This window comes from Engraulis encrasicolus, chromosome 1 (assembly GCF_034702125.1).
Source record: "Engraulis encrasicolus isolate BLACKSEA-1 chromosome 1, IST_EnEncr_1.0, whole genome shotgun sequence".
NCBI classification, from domain to species: domain Eukaryota; kingdom Metazoa; phylum Chordata; class Actinopteri; order Clupeiformes; family Engraulidae; genus Engraulis; species Engraulis encrasicolus.
The window spans coordinates 19,253,110-19,273,321 of NC_085857.1; the positions used below are offsets into that span (position 1 = coordinate 19,253,110).

General features: G+C 42.8%; 1 protein-coding gene across 1 annotated transcript; it reads right to left on the reverse strand.

Annotated features, from left to right (window-relative positions):
• Nucleotides 1-11,315: 11,315 nt before the first annotated feature.
• On the reverse strand, nucleotides 11,316-19,070 carry LOC134456509 (persephin). Its single transcript, XM_063207888.1, has 2 exons — nucleotides 19,043-19,070; nucleotides 11,316-11,785 (listed from the first exon to the last, which is right to left on the reverse strand). Exons 1-2 carry the CDS (start codon nucleotides 19,068-19,070, stop codon nucleotides 11,316-11,318), a joined length of 498 nt encoding a protein of 165 aa, XP_063063958.1.
• Nucleotides 19,071-20,212: the final 1,142 nt, after the last annotated feature.

Sequence of the window (20,212 nt, forward strand, 5' to 3'; positions counted from 1 at the left end):
CAGAATGGCATTTGGAAGAAATTGTGAACCACCAACTGCATTTCCAACTGCTAGTTTAAAAAATGGTGTTCCTGTTCCACTGGAGGTCTGTGATCAGGCTCTTGTTGGGATTGGATGATCCACGGATTTTTTTTCTCTTTTGTTCACTGGACTCGACTCTTGGACCTGGCTCTTAAATGTTTGATATTGACTTGCACTCATTCTCTCTCTGGCTCTGGACCAGGAGGTCTAGGCATCTTCGCTCACTCCTAACCTTAGCTTTTTCTGTTTTCCTTAAAAGTGGCTGTCCTTGGTACCGGGATTTGCTGGTTTGCAGAGATGGGTTCAGGGGAAGGAGGGTGGTGGGGATGGTTTTGGATCGGGTTGGTCTGGGGTGGAGGGGAGGTGCGACAGTGGGACTAGACTATAGCTACTGGGGCTACTGTAGTTTTTTGTTTTCTATTTTTTGATGGTGCTTCAGAGACCCAGTTAACACGGGTCTCTGTTTTTAAGGGGGGGGATGTCATGCCCGGCTCTGCCGGTTAGTGTTTGGGGCACTTTGGTCCTCCGACCCGCAGGTGGAGCTGGTCTGTCAAGATCAACATCTCAGAGGGCTGCTGATTGGGCGGCCTATTAAAGGCCTCCCATCAGCATTCATTCTCTCTCTCTCTCACACATCCCACAGGCACATTCGTTTGGTGACCGTATGGTCACGTCAACGACGGCCGGGACTTGCACCACACTTGCACCCTTTTGGACAACACTCATTTACTGATACACTCTTTGGTTAATTCACATTACTGATGACTGATACACTTTGTAAATAAAGAACTTTTGGTTAAAATGTACAAATCGGTGTGGTCTCCCTTAATGTTACAGCCACTAACGAGCCAGTGGTTGTGACAATGTGTATGTGTGCGTTTGCATGTGTGAGAGAGACAGAGAGAGAGTGTGTGTGTGTGTGTGTGTGTGTGTGTGTGTGTGTGTGTGTGTGTGTGTGTGTGTGTGTGTGTGTGTGTGTGTGTGTGTGTGTGTGTGGTGGGTGGGTGTGTAAACACCGGGTGGGTGTGTAACCAGCCTGCTTTCTCCCGCCGTCTAGATCTCCTTCCTACTTGACCTCCCTGTGAAAGAGCGTCGCGGCTGTGTGGCGAAGCGATATGACATTGGCACAATGGCGTGTCTGCCACGAGCCCGTGAGCGCCTTACTAATTGGGCTCTGGTGTTGGTGTGACACGAGAGAGAGAGAGAGAGAGAGAGAGAGAGAGAGAGAGAGAGAGAGAGAGAGAGAGAGTAAGCGACTGATCCAGTTTCTCTGAGGTTTCGAGCGAGAGAGTGATTGAGTAAGCGAGTCTTGATCTCCCTGAGAACGTTGACACGGTGAAATGCAAGGCGGGTGAGAATGAGGGTGACTGTACATTGATTCTATGGGCACTCCATGGTTCGACAGATTTGAAAGTCTCCTCCTGACCAGACAGGTAAACCAGACTGTTACATAAAACGTTTAGTCGAGCACCGCACAGTTCAGGAAGCTGGGAGCTATGGATGGGACAAAGCCGCTGTCTTTCAAAAATGACCAATCAGACAGCTGACTCGCCCCAATGATTCAAGCAAGGGGAAAAACGTGCATTATTATTTGAGGCCTTGATATTGACTATGCATTTCTGATTGGCATTGCCAACCAGGAAATGTAATTATTTTAGAAGCAAAAAAACAACACTGTATCAAATGTTACATGGATGACGTCATGGTGTTTATTGGCTTAAATGAGATAACACCGAAAATGTCAAGTAAATGCTCTAATTGATGCTTGACAGTGGGTACCAAATCAGGTGTAGTTAAACCCAATGTAGTAGTGAATTAGCTAATAAAAAATAATCTGTTGTCCACAATTTCTTACGTAAATGAAGTCTTCCAGCTATCGTTTTCAGTTTTAGTTTTTCTTCTTCTGTAAGCTAACAACTGGTCCACAGTGGTAGTGAGCAAGTCAACCTCCCTGAACATTGGCACAGTGAAATGCAAGAGAGAGGATAAGAGGACGAAGGAAAGTCCCTCTGAAGGTAAGCTCACACACTGACCGACCATGTCAGCTAAATCCATAGTTGACAATTGCAGAAGGAGTGAGTAGGTCTCAATCTCCCTAAGAAGCAAGGAAGAGCCAAGGGGGCCCTGAGGCTCAAGCCTCCATGTTCCAAAAAAGCCCCTTTATTATTGATATATATTTATGTCCATCATATTGTGTTAAAATTGTAACTTTTTAACTCTTTTTTCAAAATCCCCTAACAATGAACACTCTCTAAAATCTTCATTAACCCCCCTTCTTTTGGAACCTTGTTGTTTGGCCCAGGAGCTCATGGAGTCATGATCCATCCCTGCTAGGAAGGAGAGCAAGGCAGAAGGTCTCTGAGGGTAAACTGACCTCTTGTGGTGCTGCACTGTTGCAGAGTAATGTGCAGTTGGGGGTATTGTGCACAGGGGTATGATGATTCTGGACAGATGTTACATTTTTATTGTTTCGTGATGCTCTGTAATGATTCGGCTACTCAGGGGAGGTTATGAACTTTCAGGGGGGCTGGTGGAGGGTGCGGGTGGGGAATGAAGGTGCGGATGGGGGGAGATATTATTGTGGCAGATGTTATGTATGGGGGAGAGCATTACTTCTCTGTTGGAATGTCAGAGATGAGCTTTAAGGTTGCATTCAGTTTCTGGTTTCTGTTTTCTGACTCCGTCACACTTTCCTTTTTTTTTGTTTGCCACATAGACGCTTGGGGGATGAAAGAACTCTCTGACATACATGGACATTGTGAACTGAAGGCAGTTGAAAAGGCTTTGATCGACCCCTAGGGTGACAACTTACAGTTACAGTACAACCATGAAAAAGCCCCGGAGAGTTTAAATTGTTTTACTGAAGTAAACAACTGTATAAACAGCTAGCTTACATTATGTCTTTACCTTCGGGTATAGAAAGCAGCGATTCGATTGAAGACATCAAAGGCACTGGCTTTGGGCCATGGTGAGGCTGTGTGGTGAGGCTCGTCTCCGCTGCTCAATAGCGCCCTCCGCTGACTGAGCATGTTCGGTTCAGCTTACCCATAATCCTGAGCTACAGTTCATACACACAACTGGGGTGCAAGTCAGACGAGTCCCTCCAGTCCTCTCCTTTTAGTTTGAAGCCTTGTGACACAAGGTCTCGACTTCATTGCTCGTTGAAGTTTTATTCAGTATCTTGCAAAAAGCACAATTCAAAGGTCATTATGGGGTAAAGTCTCCCTTTCTTTGCCAAGGTCAGGGGGCTCTGGCCCAATGAGCGATACAACTAAAATCAATAGTCAACAGCAACAGAAAATTATTTCAAGGACCACTTGGAATACCTTCGGGTCAATCAGTGGGCCCCGGCCCACAGTTTGAGCATCACTGGTCTAGGTTGACCAGGGGGTCAGGATTTGGCTGATTAGCTTCGCCGGTCAGCAAGGCACTTCCTCGTCGCAATTCCGCGCCACTTTGCTCAAAGAGGGTGGTACCTATACAGGTGTGTGGTTGGGCACCTCCATGCATCCAATGCCCGTCTTCCATATATCTTTCTGGTCAATCGTAAGTCAGTCATTAACGTGGCATGTAATTGGCTGAGTAAACTGGTGGTGGAAACGACTCCATCTTTGAAGCTGAAAAATTCGTTCAGTTTTGGCTGAATTCACTAGCCTAGCATTTCCCATTGAAATGACTTGAAGCGGGACTTATTCACTCTCTCCAGTTCTTATACTACCTCCATGAGGTTGACAGTGGAGGACAGTGGGACACTGTTGTCTCCTTGGAGTTGAGGTGACATTGAGGCAAGTGGCCAGGGGCCACAGGAAAGGAGGGGAGGAAGAAGTTTGACTTGCACCCAAGTCAGTAGTCCAAGGGTGTCAAACCCATTATGGTCACCGAATGTGTAGCTGTAAATCCATTTAATCCACACGGAGGCAGGGGACTTGATTTGTCATTCCTTACTTGAGAATTATCGCACGGCAAACAACTCTACAAAATGGAACGTTCCACACTAGCAAGGCCACGGTGGGGCAACCCCAAATTCACGATAGCTCCGTCCCCAATATTTATATTTCCCAATATAAAATACCCGTTTTGGTTCAGGGGCCATGCAGCTAACTTGATCTCAGGTGGACCCGCGTCAATCTTGTCTCCCGTCCTTTTGTCCCTGCACCCTCCTGCCTACTGACGTGAGGCGCCACGTCATCAATGATCAAAGTGTTTAACTCAATATCTTGCAAAAAGTATAATTCGAAGATCACTCTGTTGTTTGCGTTAGGCATGTTAAATGAGGGAAAAGCCCCCCAAAAAGTTGACCTGTGTTGGTTGACACAGTGGGAAAATGTTATTGTTGAAATTCAGGAGGAGTTGAAATCAAATCCAATCAAACCATCATGCAACATCATGAGCCCAAAAATGAATTTCTGACTGCATGGCACGAGACTAAATCCATTTCTACTAATAGAATGAAACCGGATAGTTGGCAAACAAAGCAAAACAGTAGACTGTCCATCTTCATTTTGTGTAAAAGATGATGACTAAAGTAATGGGGGCAAAGAGCAAATGAACAGAGGACATGGCAAAGACCTAAAGGCAAAGATTCTCTATTTTTAAACTTTACATTACATTACAATACATTACATTACACTTAGCTGACACTTACAGCGACTTGCAGTTATTTACAGGGTATTTTTGGCTTGTATTATCCTATTTGTGTGCCATAACTTTTTCAAGGGTTATAAAACGGTTTACCTAAACAAAATTGAATTACAGTTTCAGAAACACGAGATGCAATGTAATGAAAGCTGTGCTCCATGTTCCTTGAGCTACTTGAAAGAATTCGATAAAGTCATTTAAGGTGATTTTACTGGAAATTGCCTGTTCTCTTGCACAATAGCACAATGAGAAACAATGGCCACGATTGACCATAACACGGTTTTACAGAGAGGACAGACAACTCCCTTCTCATCAGAGGAGATCCGAGAGGAACTTGGACTCATCCAAGAGCAACATACAGCAAAGGTGCAGACAAGCAGATGCTTTCCCTCCTGGGCCTGAATTGGGACATTTGACAGGAAACGTCAGCCTGTCTCTCTCTGTCTCGCTGTCTCTTGGGCGGAATGGTGCACAGATGAAAGCGTTCCCCCTTGGCACTAGCTGTATGTTTACATTTATATCCCGCCGTTTTGACTGTCAGCTCCTGCCCCTTGGTGCTTGCTGAGTGTAGTAATTCACACGTTTGACAGTCGGAGTCTGAAAGATTAAGCCTGGAGGTTGAGGTGACAGAAAAGGTGGTTCACGGACAGACTAGCATGAATCTTCTTCTTCGTCCTCTTCTTCCTCTCTCTCTCTCTCTTTCTGCTCTCAGATGGTGTAGTGTGTGTGTGTGTGTGTGTGTGTGTGTGTGTGTGTGTGTGTGTGTGTGTGTGTGTGTGTGTGTGTGTGTGCGCGCGCGCGGAGAACAAGTTGCTTCCTTGACGAACACTAACTTCTTGTTCTCCTTACAAAGCTACAAAAAGCTGATTGCTGAATCCAGAATTCACTCACCGAATTCAATTACGGCAAACGATTATGACATCATCACCTGTTATGACATCACCTCTGGAACCCTTTTCTCCCAGTTCCTTTCATTTGTCGGTGTTTACACAAGTGCTTAGCGGCTAACATAGTAAGCAGGTGTTGAACTCTCCCGCTTGTGCTCTGTTTGTGTAGGATAGTAAAACGAAATGTGTTGAATAGCCAGCTCATATTGCATCTGTTTGGAACGCAGCAAGTTAAAACACTTACAATTCAAAGCGAGCCAACAACGCTGCAACACGGGGGAATTTAAAGCTGGTGAATTTAAGTCAAGGCTTGCATAAATTGGATATGGAGACAAGAAACACCAGATTAAGACAATATGTTGCTGCCAATTCGCTAAATGTACACACAACAGGAACAATGGTCACGTTATGAGGAATAGCCTCAACTGACCATAGCACCTGGCAACAGTGTTGATAGTGTTTGTCCAGGAAACAATTACCTTTTCTCTCCAGCATCTCCTGTCCCAGGGTCTGAGCCTGAGGTCACTTCAGAAGCCCATATCGGGAGTGCAGGAAGTTCGCAGAGTTTATGTTAGTTCATATCTCAAACATTTAAAAAGTGATCTAAGCAGTAGATTGCTAATTACTCTCTGCTCACTTATCTCCTGACAAAAGGGCCCTTAGCGGACCTAAGCATACGGCACTTGAGCATAGAGAGATATGGAGGGGCTCGTATAAGCCACACAGCTGAGCAAATGCAGCTGAAATATCAAAGCCGTTGCTAACACTAGCATGTGTGTACCCAGCTTCGGAAACCTCTGTAGTTTTATCGACTTTAATCTGTGCCCCTGCTTATGTTATCACAGGAAAACAGAAACTAGAAACATGTGGTACCTATGAGTCATGAGTTAATGGACTTGAACTATGATTTCATGCAATATTATGATTATGCGCACGTTGGCGACACCACTTTAGTGTGTGTGTGTGTGTGTGTGTGTGTGTGTGTGTGTGTGTGTGTGTGTGTGTGTGTGTGTGTGTGTGTGTGTGTGTGTGTGTGTGTGTGTGTGAGAGTCCCAGTGCACTTGTGTGGCCCTGAGTGTGTGTATGTGTGTGTGCGGACGTGCGTGTTTACAGTGTGAGTATGGGGGAGTTTACATCTTTTTTATATACTGCCGTTTGGTTCACTGAACTAAAAACGGTATTAATCAATGAAAAGACAGTTAATGTAAACATTTTTGAGGTTTACTGAAAATAGAAAAAATAAAAAATGCGGCCTGACTGCCGGCTTTTGGGTCACTCTTACTGAGCTTACGTCATATTTTGCTGGAGGAAAGCCATTAGTCTTTTCCCACAAGCATTGAGGCTCTGGGGTTCTCCAAGGATGCATTCGGGGGCGGGGGGGTGGTCCACAAACCCAGCGCAGAATTGGGACCTCATTACATTGTCTGTGTTGGGTAGGGGGGGCCTTTCAGATGACTTTGGGCACAGCAAAAGCTGTCAGCGGCCCTGCACATACAGTATATTGATAACAAAATATGTTTTAAAATTTATACCATACTGATAGCCAAGATCTTCTACAGTTTAAGAAAATATGTAAACGCATGTGATATCAATGTTGTTTAATGTCTTGATATGCATGCCTGATGTAGGCTGGACTGTGACGGTGGGGAGAACGAATTTCCCCTTGGGGACAATAGGCTACAAGTCTATCCATCTGTATAGATATATATGTAGGCCTACATTATATGATATATAGAGGAAACACTAAAAAGTGTATTGGCATTGTAGCCAAATAAAAAAGTTTAAAAAATTGCAACCTTGAGTGCCTCAGCATCTGTCTTTCTGGACCAAGTTTGAGAGCCCCTACACTGATGAGCACCAAGGAAAAAAGGTGAAGACCCAGAAGCACTCCAATTACCTGCTTGTGTTTGATACTAAAAAGTGTTACTTACAATTTCACATTATTGTACAAATCTATATCGCATCTTCACAGTGACAATAACAGGCATTCTGTATATTGCTATTCTGTGTTAAAATCAGCAGCATAACTAACTAAATTCCAGAAAGATGTGAGCTTGTCAAAGCTTCCTTCCCGATTAGATTGAGTGTACCGTCACGGAATGTTCGGGCAGTAAAAGTTCTATAGAATTCTGGGCGCCATTCAATATAATATGGAATTGTAGAATCTTGCATTGTTATAGAACGCATTCTTTTCATAGAATGCTCAAAAACCCACACTCTTAAAGGTTAGTATGGAGTTTATACAGTGAAGGACAGGATTAACTGTAATCATTATCTGTACCATGTCACTTCTTTTCTCCACATGTGTCGGGCTTGACCCCTGCCATGCACTCGCCCTCCCCTTTCCCGCATTGCCCTGTTATCTCTCAAACACAGATATAGATACAGTACTCTCATATGCCATTACATGTAATCATAAGACTGTGCGAAAATATTTGTTCGTCTCTCTCTCTCTCGCTCTCTCTCTCGCTCCAAATATGTCCCGTCATTCTGTGTGAATGTTGCGCCCCCTGGCTGTTAAACTGTAAAGTTGTTCTTTCTTTAATATTTCTGGAGGTGGCTGAGCTCTGTGTGTGTGTGTGTGTGTGTGTGTGTGTGTGTGTGTGTGTGTGTGTGTGTGTGTGTGTGTGTGTGTGTGTGTGTGTGTGTGTGTGTGTGTGTGCGTGTGCGTGCATGCTACGTGTGTGTAGTGTGTGCATGCGTGCGTGCGTTTGTTGTTGTTGTTGAGGTTGTTTTTCTGTCCAACTGAAATGTTTCATTGACAGTGAGTTGAAAAAACAAACTATTTCAACTATGATTTTTTTTTTTGCTCAAAGTATTCTATTTTTTTACCTTGATGTTTCAGATCAAATGGACCCCTCTTCAGTCATTTGGATATTGATTTTTCCCCAACTGTGGTGGTGTGCAGGTCTGGACAATGGCTCCTGCCCACTGGCCAATTAGTCCTGGTAAAACTTGTCTGAGGCTGGAAAAAAAGTCAGCATGTCGCAGGACACTTTGGCAGGTAGTTCATAACTTCTCGGAAAGGACATACTGCACCACAGTATCCTAGTTCGCCCCTTGAACATCATTTCGGAGGCATTGGAGGGCATTGGAGGCCAAGCTGCTGTGCCTCCCAGGGCTTATTCACCTAAACATGCTGATATGGAACATTAATATGCAACAAATGAGTATTTTTTTCTGAATACAGTAAATATAAAGTACAAGATAAAATTCCACCTTTACTTAACCACCATAGCCCTAATAAACAAATAAATGAATAGGCTACACTATTTAGACATTGTCAGTATACCTAAATGTGAAATAATAAGTGAACAGTGATCCTTTGAAATAATGGGATTGTCCCATATTTAGAAACAAAAGTACTGTTCCGTAGAACTGAGCCCACAATTTTGTTAAAATGCAGGAAATTGCATCTAAGAAATACAACATTTTCTGGAGGAGGACCCCCATACCCCCCGCCAAGGTGCACCCCATACTCCATCAAATGCCCGTCCAACGACTTGGTTCTGCAGCCGGGTCTGAGTTTAATCACTGCCTTGAGGATAAATGGGGATGGCCTATACAGACTGAATTTAGCATTGTTTGATCATAGATCGATTTTCGTCATAAATTATACATTTCTGAAAACAATACAGAGGACATGACCTCTCTGTCCTCAATGGTAGTTACGGCCATGATGACATTGCCCCTGCTTTAAATGTTCAATCATGATGTATTACAAAGGCTCTGTGTGGTCTCATAGTGTGGTACTATGGCAGTAACGTCTTTTCAACGACTAGCATAGCATTCCACCAGTCCATTAGGCTATGAGGCTACAGACTATATTGGCAGAAATAGAAAGGCTGACTTGGGAAGACTTCTAGTCACAGGTCAGTTAGCAAAAAAGTAAAGGTGAAACCCTGGTTATGAGGTAGCCCAAATACCCTAAGTTGACAGAACACTGGAAAAGATCTCTGACAACAAACGACCTGTTGCAAACGGAAACCCCCTCTTGCCTGGTTTAAATCAGTGAACCATACTTTCAAGGGCCTGACATTTTAACTGTTCATAATGGATGTATTCCACAATTGAATGGTACATTTAAAATCTTCAGCTGGATAACCCCCTCTTTTCACTTTGGAATGAAAAACAAATTCATGTCAGTTTTAAATAATGGTTTATTTTTCAAGTTACAGCTCTACATCCTTCTTAGAAATGGTGTCTTAAGAACTGAGAAAATAAATAAAAGAAATCCATCAAAATAAATAAATAAATTACAAGTTTAGCTTAATTGCCTCATCATCTGTTTGCATTTACATGTGGTGATAAGGCATAATTCTCTTGCTTTCATAAAAAAACAGCAGCTTCAGTGGCATTTTTTTACAGGTTTTTTTTCTCAGCTTCTGGAATACATTACTGAAGAAAACACTGCATTTTTTCATGTCAAAAATGTCAGGGATTGAATACTGTATATCATAATGTCAAACACCTTGTTAATTCATTTCTCCACCAAATACATGTCAGAAGATGGTAAAATAAACTCGCCAAGTGTTGAATTAACATTAAAAGAAATTGTTACTGTGCACCAACAAACAAAAAAAAGGGCAAAAGTCACCAGACGGCCTCTCGTCTTATGTCAGAAACATTGTCATTAATTTAAATCTGTAAATTCACCACAGACACCATAATTTGCCTTGTTATTATCGCCTCAACTTGACAAAGATCAGATAGCGGGAAATATCTGTTACCTGAAGTCATTCCCGAGCCCAACTGCAGATGAGTCATAAGCATAATTTTGAGCTGAGTGTGGTGGGGTGATGTTACTGTACCAACAAATACTGTTTGGTCATTTCCCATCTGGTATGAGGCAACACATTTCTATCAAGAAAACGTGAATCAGCACCAAGCAACCTTTAAGAGGCTGATAAATTAGGCACCATTTTCAGCCATACTGCCGGGGCAATGTAGTCAACCGTTTTGAGACATCCCTGGTATTACATTGCAAAAGCATTTTTTTTTTAAAAATCGCAAATCAGCACCAGGAAAAATGCTTGGTGATCATTCTCTCAGACAATCAGGAAACAGTCATGATGACAAAGTTGCCCGTATTATCAACAATTCTTGACCCATTTAAAGGGACAGTTTGGTCAATTTCAACATGCAGTTGTATTGCTCACGCTACCCTTGACTTGTCAGTACCTGGTGATGCCACATTTTTCGGCTCAGCCCTTTCCGAGATATGAGCAATTCTAATGGGGGCAGCGTTTGTTTACATTTTTAAAAAATGAAACATAGGCCAACTCCAAATATTGTCCCAAAAGGCACTGCCGTTTACTAGTTGTCTGCTGATGTTTTATAACCTTTTGGATGTTTTTGGTAATAAATAAAAATGTTTTTTTGAAATGTAAACAAAGAGCTGCCCCCATTACAATGACCAGGATCTCGGAAACGGCTGAAGAAGAAGAAAAACAAATCTCAAGCACTGACAAGTCCAGGGTAGTGTGAGCATTACAACTGCATGTTGAAATTGACCAAACTGTCCCTTTAACGGTTATAAGCTTGTTGTTACAAAAACGGAAGAGACCAAGTTGTAATCTGTCACTCATGTCTCTTGACGATGTCATAGCAGTGTTGTCATGTAGTTCTTCTTTTTTTTTAAGCAAACAGTGAATCAGCCTACCGACTCATCAGAACTACCTGCAATAAGGGGGTCTACGACATGGACCACCAACACCACCATCCATCGCAAGGACCACCAACACCTCCATCATGCCCAGGGCCACCTCTCTATCCCACGCAAGCGCACCCTGCCGCCGACAGCTTCTCCACCTTGTGCCAGCGGTGGGCGTTGTCCAGGAACACCTTGTCCTCGTGGTGCGTGGGCCGGCAGCAGGGCATGCTCTGCCACACCTGTCCCGCGGGCAGGTCCGCCGCTGGCAGGTACCCGCCCTGGAGCAGGTTAGCCAGCGTGAGGTCGTGGTTGGAGCGCATCATTGGGCAGCTGCCGGCGCAGTACTTGAAGAGTATGGTCTCGTCAGAGTCGTAGCCCAGGCCGAGGTCCCGGACCTGGATCAGGATCGATTGGAGGCTGCAGGATTGGTCGACGTTGCGACGGAACCTGAGGGCTGGACCTGGACCGCTGCGTTGTTGCTCTTCGGTGGAGTGTGATCTGGCCTCGGTGGTAGGTGCTCTGGTCCCTTCAGTGTCATCTGCCGCATCTTCGTAGTGGGGTGTAGGGGCAGACTGTCCTTTCAGTTCTGTGGGAAAACAGCATTGTATTAATTTTCTAATCTCACTTGGTTGCTCCATACATACATACATACATACACACATACATATCCACTGGTAAGAATCTCCATTGCCAAAATATGTCTGGTATCAACTGTAGTTAAGTCATAAACGTGGAAGGCTTTCCTGTAGGATCTCCAAATTCACAGAACAGGACATTTCATTTCATTTGGCAAATAAGAGCACATGATATGAAAACAAAACATCCAAGAAAATACATCAATTTCTCATTTTGTTTAAGGTCAAAGGTCACAACACTATGCTGGAAGAAACTGATGTATATCACATTGCATTCTTCTCTACATAATCCACTCTGCAGTTAACATATGGCCACTTTAGATTCACCAAGAGCTTTGTCTTACCGAGAAGTGTGCGCAGCCAATTTCCCGCTCCCCGTTGTACACAGAACAGCAGTACCGTCAGCTTTAGCAGGGAATTCATGTCTGTCTGTATGTCTATCTATCTATCTATCTGTCTGTCTCTGGTCGGATTCTTCTTTGCTCCTGTTTCCTTCCTTTGGATTAGGTGGATGGCGGTGATGATGATGATGATGGTGGTGAGGATGTTGATGATGTGTGCAAGTCATAGGCTGGGATGCATCGGTTCTCCTATCCCCTATTTATATACACCAGGGATGGATGGAGTCAGGGGGTTGGGGATAGGGGTGGCAGCAAGGGGGGTGAGAGGTGAGAGGCGAGAGGCGGTGTCCTAGCCTGCACGTCCTGTTAAGAGTCCCATACTTCAGGGCGCATCACCACTCACTGAATCATCCTACAATAAATCCTAATAATCATCAATACTGGACAAGATCTTCTGTCTGACCCGACATTAGGTGTTATGTGGATGATACAGTGTCATAGGGGTTTACGGGTTAAAATGAGATGACACTGAATGGGGCAGCTAAAGGCGTAAGTTGGTCATCCGTTGGCATATTTGAGCCATTGATGCTGTGGCGACCATGTGTGAAGTCTAACGTCAGTTTATGGACCAGTTTTGCTAGTTTTGTGAGAGACACTGGTGAAAATGCTGAGGACAAGGAAAAGGTACTGAGCAAGGCAGCCAATAGAAGGATAATCGAATGAATAATTGTGGGCCATAATTAAAGCGAAGAGCGTATGACAGAAGCTATGCTGATGGAAATTCTTCTGTCGTTTCCACTGGAATATGCATAAATTCGGGGATTTGATCAAAAATGTGTCTTTTCCCTCCTACCTGTCGGTAAAGTATTCACTTGCCTAAGGCTGGGAGAATGCAGACAGGTATGATAGCTAGGCCTTGAGATATACTGTCACGACCTTAAGACTACCTCAATATAAACCATTTTTTTTTAAAAAAACGTTCTATTTTAAGTAGCTCACAGCTAATAAAACATTTGGCTTAACCTAAAAATAGTCTGAGCAATCAGGCAAAACCCAGCCTATTACGAGGGAATTAGATAATAACCTACAATCAGAGCAGTGTGACTTTTGGGTTCGGTCAGTGGTATTTTGTGTAAATCATTGACATGTATATTATATAATCATGCCCATGGTTTTTAAGTAATGTTGGGTGGTGCTGTGGTGCAGTGCACTAACACCCTGTGGTGTATACGACCAACATTGCCCATGGGGACCTAGGTTTGAATCCAGTCTGGGCCATTTCCCAACCCTAGTTTCATGGGGTTTTCCCACTATTCTCATGTTGCCGTCTTCACGGTCCTGTGCCAATAATGGCTATACGACCCCAAAATGTACCTAGTTATCCACACACCGCACTCTCACTCTCCCAAGTTATTGGTGCGTCTCGTAAGTAGTTAATGCAATGTAGGAAATAGATCACGCTCAGTTTCTTCTTTTCTTTTCTTTCCTTTATTGTCCATCCATTGCAGGGTTAGACAGGCGTTTCGGCTGCAAACAGAAATGCCTGTGTAACCCTGCAATAGATAGAACAAGGAACGAAAAGAAAAGAAAGAAGAAACTGACAGCGATATATTTCCTACATTGCATACGCAGTCCCAAAAGGAATATTTGAAGAGTTCAGATGCAAAAACCCCTAAGTGCCTTTTCAGATATTAATCTTAATTCATTTTTATTTAATACAAAACTATCAAAATTGCATATTTTTTTTATTTATTTATGTAATATAGCTATTTATATGTATTATCAAGTACATGAATGTAAACCAAACCAACAACCGGTTTCTCTAAAAATATAGAAGTGCATTCAGAAATGGAGTTAGGGGGTTTTGCATCTGAACTCTTCATTTATTTTATTTTATTTTATTTTCATTTTCATTTTCTATTTCATTTCATATGTGTCCAATACTGTGTCCTAACTGTGCACTGTTGATTTTGTGTGTGTGCCAAGTCATATTTACAACAAAACCTCACCGTAACACGACGTTAAGAAAGATGTACTGTGGTGTTTTGTGTTTTGTTTAAATTAAACCATGTTCACTTTTCATCAGAATGCTCTATCTACTGGACTTAGCTGTCCTTATCATGCTAACCTTGAGATGGTTAGGAGGACAAATTTGACCTTCCTGGTATCAGGGACTTCGAGTTTAATTGTAGAGGTTTGGGAGTATTGCAGAAGACGGAATGACTGACTTTGTGAGAGGTTGCCTGTATGTGTGGGTGAGTGAGCTAGTGTGTGAATCAGTGAGTGAGTGTGTGAATGACTAGTGAATGTCTATGTTTGCGTTTTGTGTTGTACAAAACTAACCATATATCCTTCCTCCGCTGTGTGACATAGTGTGAGTAGGTGAGTGATTGTGTGTGTTGGTGAGTTACTGCTACATCTATGAGTGAGTCTGTGAGTTTGTGTGTGCGTATGTGTTTGTATTTGTGAGATTTTAGTGTTGCTCCGAAACTCTTACCTTGCACTGTGTTTGTCCAGAAGAGGAGAAAGGGGAGTCTGCCGTCGGCCTGGCAACGGTTGCTGCATTCCTTCCTGAAGGATCATAGCAACCAGACGTGATGGAGATGCTGCTGCTGTGCAGGGAGAGGAGGAGGATGAGGGATACAGTGTGAGTCTGAGGCATTTTAATGCCGCTGTGCTCCGCCGGAATCCGGACCTGTCTGACACACTGTCCTGGGAATGGCGGGAATGTTGTGGTCATATCATGATTCAGAGAAAAGCATATATTCTAAAGAAAAAAGACCACTTGCACAGTAGCAAACAGTAGGCCTAACTGCAACTAGGGACATGCTGATGGCGGTAAAAGCGTTTAGCTCCGTAAATGTAATAGCCTGCCCTGCATTAAGTTGTTTTGTTAGTTTTTATGTTATAGTCTCTATTACTGTACAGCCACATCAAGAAGTACTCTGTAAGAAAGTTTGCAACAATATTTAACATAATATACTGTAGTTTCACTAGCTTCGGCTAACCTATTCTACATACACATACAGTGCCCTCCATAATTAGTGGCACCCCTGGTTGAGATGTGTTTTTTAGCTTCCAATTATTTTATTTTTTTTCTAAATAATATGGGACCTTAATGGAAAAAAAGAGAAAAATCCAACCTTCAATACAAGTGCATTTATTCAGTGGGGAAAAAATCCCACATAAAGAAATAATTATTTGACATCAAATAATGTGTGTCACAATTATTAGCACCCCTGGTGTTAATATTTTGTACAACCCCCTTTTGCCAACAAAACAGCACCTAATCTTCTCCTATAATGTTTCACAAGATGGGAAAAGACAGAAAGAGGGATCTTCAGCCATTCCTCTTTGCAGAATCTCTCTAAATCATCCAGAGACCTGAGTCCTCTCCTCTTCTGCTCACCCCACAGGTTCTCAATGGGGTTGAGGTCAGGGGACTGAGATGGCCATGGGAGGAGCTTGATTTTGTGTCTGGTGAACCATTTCTGTGTAGATTTGGCCATATGTTTAGGGTCATTGTCTTGCTGAAAGACCCAGTGACGACCCAGCTTCAGCTTTCGGGCAGAGGGCAACAGATTTTGATTTAAAATGTCCTGGTATTTCAAAGCATTCATGATGCCATGCACCCTAACAAGGTTCCCAGGGCCTTTGGAAGCGAAACAGCCCCACAGCATCACTGACCCACCCCCATACTTCACAGTGGGTATGAGGTGCTTTTCAGCATGCGCATCTTTCGTGGTACGCCAGACCCACTTAGTGTTTGTTGCCAAAAAGCTCAATCTTGGTCTCATCTGACCAAAGCACACGGTCCCAGTTGAAGCCCCAATACCGCTTGGCGAACTCCAGACGCTTGCGTTTATGATTGTGAGTGAGGAAAGGTTTTCTCCGTGCATGCCTCCCAAACAGCTTGTTGGCGTGTAGACAGCGCCTGATGGTTGATTTGGAGACTTTGTGACCCCAGGATGCTACCATTTGTTGTAATTCTGTAACAGTGAGCTTTGGAGATCTTTTGATTTCTCTTACCATCCTCCTCACTGTGCGTGGTGGCAAAATAAACTTGGGTCCTCGTCCAGGCTTGTTTACCACTGTTCCAGTTGTTTTGAACTTCTTAATTATTCCTCTCACAGTGGATATGGGCAGCTGCAGTTGAGTGGCAATCTTCTTGTAGCCTCTGCCTGACCTGTGAAGGTCGACGCACATCTGCCTCACTTGTATGCTGTGTTCCTTTGTCTTTCCCATGTTTAAGAGTGGATAAGAGAAATGGCCTCGGTGTCACGTCATATTTATACCCCAGGGAAACAGGAAGTGATGAATTACTAATTAAATGTTCCTACATACTCTGGTAAACTTTGTAAACTACTGTAGAAATGACAGAAATGCTTCAATTATATTTATTTCCTGGGAATTGTTAAGGGTGCCAATAATTGTGGAACAGGTGATTTAATGAAAAATAATTATTTTTTAGTCAGGGATTTTTTTTATTTTCTTACAATTCATTTGAGTTGAAGGCTACATTTTCCTACAATTTTCAGTGTGACAGTATTCTTCTGCAATAAACACTGAATTTATTTTAAGGCTTTTAACACATCTCAACCAGGGGTGCCAATAATTATGGAGGGCACTGTATATGAATCAGCAGTTATAGTTATAGAACATGGTTATAATACGTCCTTCTGTCTACATATATTGCACTGTAAAAAATTTGAAGAATCCTTGAGGAACATGTAGTTGCCACCCAGAAATTTGCTGGTGCCCGTTCCCGCACCAGTTACGTTTGGAACTGAAGTGCTCTTTTCCGTACGTGACCATTTCTTACCCAGATGAACCTGCTGACGTCCACATTATCCACGTTGTCCACGTCGCTTCACAGAGACAAAAAAACAAGTATTTTTTGGTTTACATTCTGAACCAACTTTCCGGTTCCGGTTCCCGAACGCTCAGAATGGTGGTGTGAACATGCCGGGTGGTTCGAGATTAGGTGCAGGAGAATGGGCACCGACACGGTTCTCTGACGGCCTGAACGCGCCTTCTGAGGAAACAATAGGTGATTGAAAGAACCTCAATGCTTTCTTGAAGGTTCCTCAGAGAAACTTGAGGGTTCCCCCTTAGAGTTGAACTACAGAGCCCCTAAAGAAGGGATGTCAAACTCGTTTCAGTCCAGGGGCAAACATACAGCCAATTCGTTTTTTTTTGTTTTTAAAATATTGTCAAGTATTGAAAACCTGCAGCAATTGTTTTATAGACAGGACGCATTCCTCTTTTTTTGACATTCTTAGCTTTTTTTCTCGACAAATCTGGGGCCGGATTGAATCATTTGGTGAGCCGCATCGGGCCTCCGGGCCTTATGTTTGACACCCCTGCTGTAAAGTTTTCTTTGGTGGACACGTGTTGGGGGGAGTGTAGAAGAACCTCTACAAAAATAACTTGCGGTTCTACAGACAACTTTTACGTTCTTCCCCAGTGGTGAACAAATTTCTTCAAGATTTTAATTTCTTACAGTGTGGCATGCAAAACGTTTGGGCACCTCTTTGAGATTATTCAGAGACTGGCCTACGAAGTGTACCTTTGGCGAGTAGATAACGGCAACATGAGGTGAGTGCTTTTGTGATTAACAACAACTCTAACTGTCTGACAAGTCTGCAGCTGGTGTGTGTGTTTGTGCGTGCGTGCGTGCGTGCGTGCGTGCGTGCGTGCGTGCGTGCGGTTGCATGCTCGTGTGCACAATTGATTCTGCTGGGTTTTGGCCATATAGGGTTTGTCTGGTCAGGAGGGCGGAATGTGAGGAGTGGTGTTCCCATATCAGGATATCATTCGACGGGAATTATAACTGGAATCTTAAGCTTGCCTCCACTAAGCTCCTGTTTGTGCCGTAAATCTGACACACCTACCCGGAAAACCTGAAGTAACCGGGAATTGCATCTTAGTGGCTCTGTCAGTTAATTTCAGTGTAGTCCTACGGACAAGTGTAAAACTGACAGTAATATCTTGAAATTGTCTCTGAATCACCATGCAAGAAAATTTGGTGTATTTACCATATGCAGGATGTTATTTTACTGTAAAAAAAAAAAGATACATTTGTTCAAGGAACCTAAAATATTAGGGGTAACTCGTTAAATATATTGATTAAAGTACATGAATAAGCAGAAAAGTTTAGGTTGAGTGTACCATCATTTTAAGGTGCACGGCATCATTTTATGCAAGATGCCACCACTTCGCAGAGTCCTGATTTTAGTCAACAGTTACCAGTGAGACTTACAACTAAATAAACAGTACGATTGTTAAGGGCTAAAATTTGACAAAACTATACTCACTATATACAACGTATACTAACTACACTCTCTCTATATGCAGTATATTCTATGTGTACAGGCCTACTAACTATTCTTTCTCTTTCTCTTTCTCTCTCTCTCTCTCTCTCTCTCTCTCTCTCTCTCTCTCTCTCTCCACACACACACACACACACACACACACACACACACACACACACACACACACACACACACACACACACACACACACACACATTGAACGAATTACGAATTTGGGTTTGCAATGTTATTTGATTGATTAAGGTAAAATGAATTATTTGGCTACCTAGAAGTAGATACTGTATATCAAGTCCTCTGGAGTACTGCATATTTCTAGTCAGCCTACCCATATGAGAGCACCATCGAAAATAAAACCACTAGACGTAGCATGTGAGAGTGTCAACAACATAGCAACCTTCCAAGAGTTTGGCATGTGCTCAAAACAACTCGTACTGTGTTTGCAAGAGGAAGTGGCTGTTTCTTCTTTGCAAATTGGTGGTATGAAAATACTGTAGTCACAATTTGAATACACAGCAGTTCCAGTGAAGCTCACCTCTGGTTTCTGAGGCCACAATAGACATTTTGTTGTTGTTAGTATGCAGGGCTGCTTTAGTGTGGAAATGTAGTTATTTATACCATATTTATTTATTTATTTTTATGGGCTATTTTTTTATACCTCGACTGTATTTATAACAGTGAAGGGACACTAACAGGAAGTAAGTGGTAAAGGATTTGAAACAAGGTGTATTGTATTTGCTCCTTCGTTCCTTGATCCACCCAGTTAGTCATTCAGTCAAGTATCAATAGTTGGGGGGGGGGGGGGGGGAATGGGGGTAGGGACAGAGATTCTCGGCCATCTCCATGGCTTCCTCAGGATACCTTCCCTCCCAATAGACAATATATGTACAATTGAGTTTCCTGGGCTGTGTGTGTGTGTGTGCGTGTGTGTGTGTGTGTGTGTGTGTGTGTGTGTGTGTGTGTGTGTGTGTGTGTGTGTGTGTGTGTGTGTGTGTGTGTGTGTGTGTGTGTGTGTGTGTGCGTGTGTGTGTGTGTGTGTGTGTGTGTGTGTGTGTGTGTGTGTGTGTGTGTGTGTATGGATATTACAATTATGAATATACAATTGAGTTTCAACCTATTAGTCGAAAATGGACCCTTTGAGCTCAGTCTTGTCAACACTAGATAAGACTGAGCTGGTTCTTTCAATTGCAACTCGTGCAAAACAATACTTTTCACACAACATATTTACTCAGGTTGCCAAAAAAAATTTTGTACCTTTCCCTGTTATGTCTGGCGCCAACAGCTTATCAAAAAAGCCCATGTGGTATGTGTAAATGTTTAAATGAGGAGTTCAGATGCAAAACCCCCTAACTCCATTTCTGAAGACCTGCACTTCTATATTTTTAGAGAACACCGTTGTTGGTTTGGTTTACATTCATGTACTTGATAATACATATAAATACTTATATTACATAAATAAAATTTAAAAAATATGCAATTTTGATAGCTTTGTATTAAATAAAAATGAATTAAGATTATTTTCTGAAATGGCACTTAGGGGGTTTTGCATCTGAACTCTTCAAATGTAAATGTGTAAATGTAAATGTGCTGGTATGCAAAGTGACCCATGGGACATCACATCAGTTGCCTAGAAGTGACAGTTGCTCCAAAGACTCTCTTCTTCGCCCTGTCAGATTAAACAATGTTGCCAGTAATCATTGTCGTG

What these genes read in the sequence shown, in the direction of transcription:
- LOC134456509 (XM_063207888.1), bottom strand. Translation starts at nt 19,070, where the DNA reads ATGTCTATTGTGGCCTCAGAAACCAGAG. An exon ending in TGTGGCCTCAGAAACCAGAG is followed by an intron (nt 11,786 to 19,042) that starts GTGAGCTTCACT and finishes GTTTTCCCACAG; the next exon opens with AACTGAAAGGACAGTCTGCC.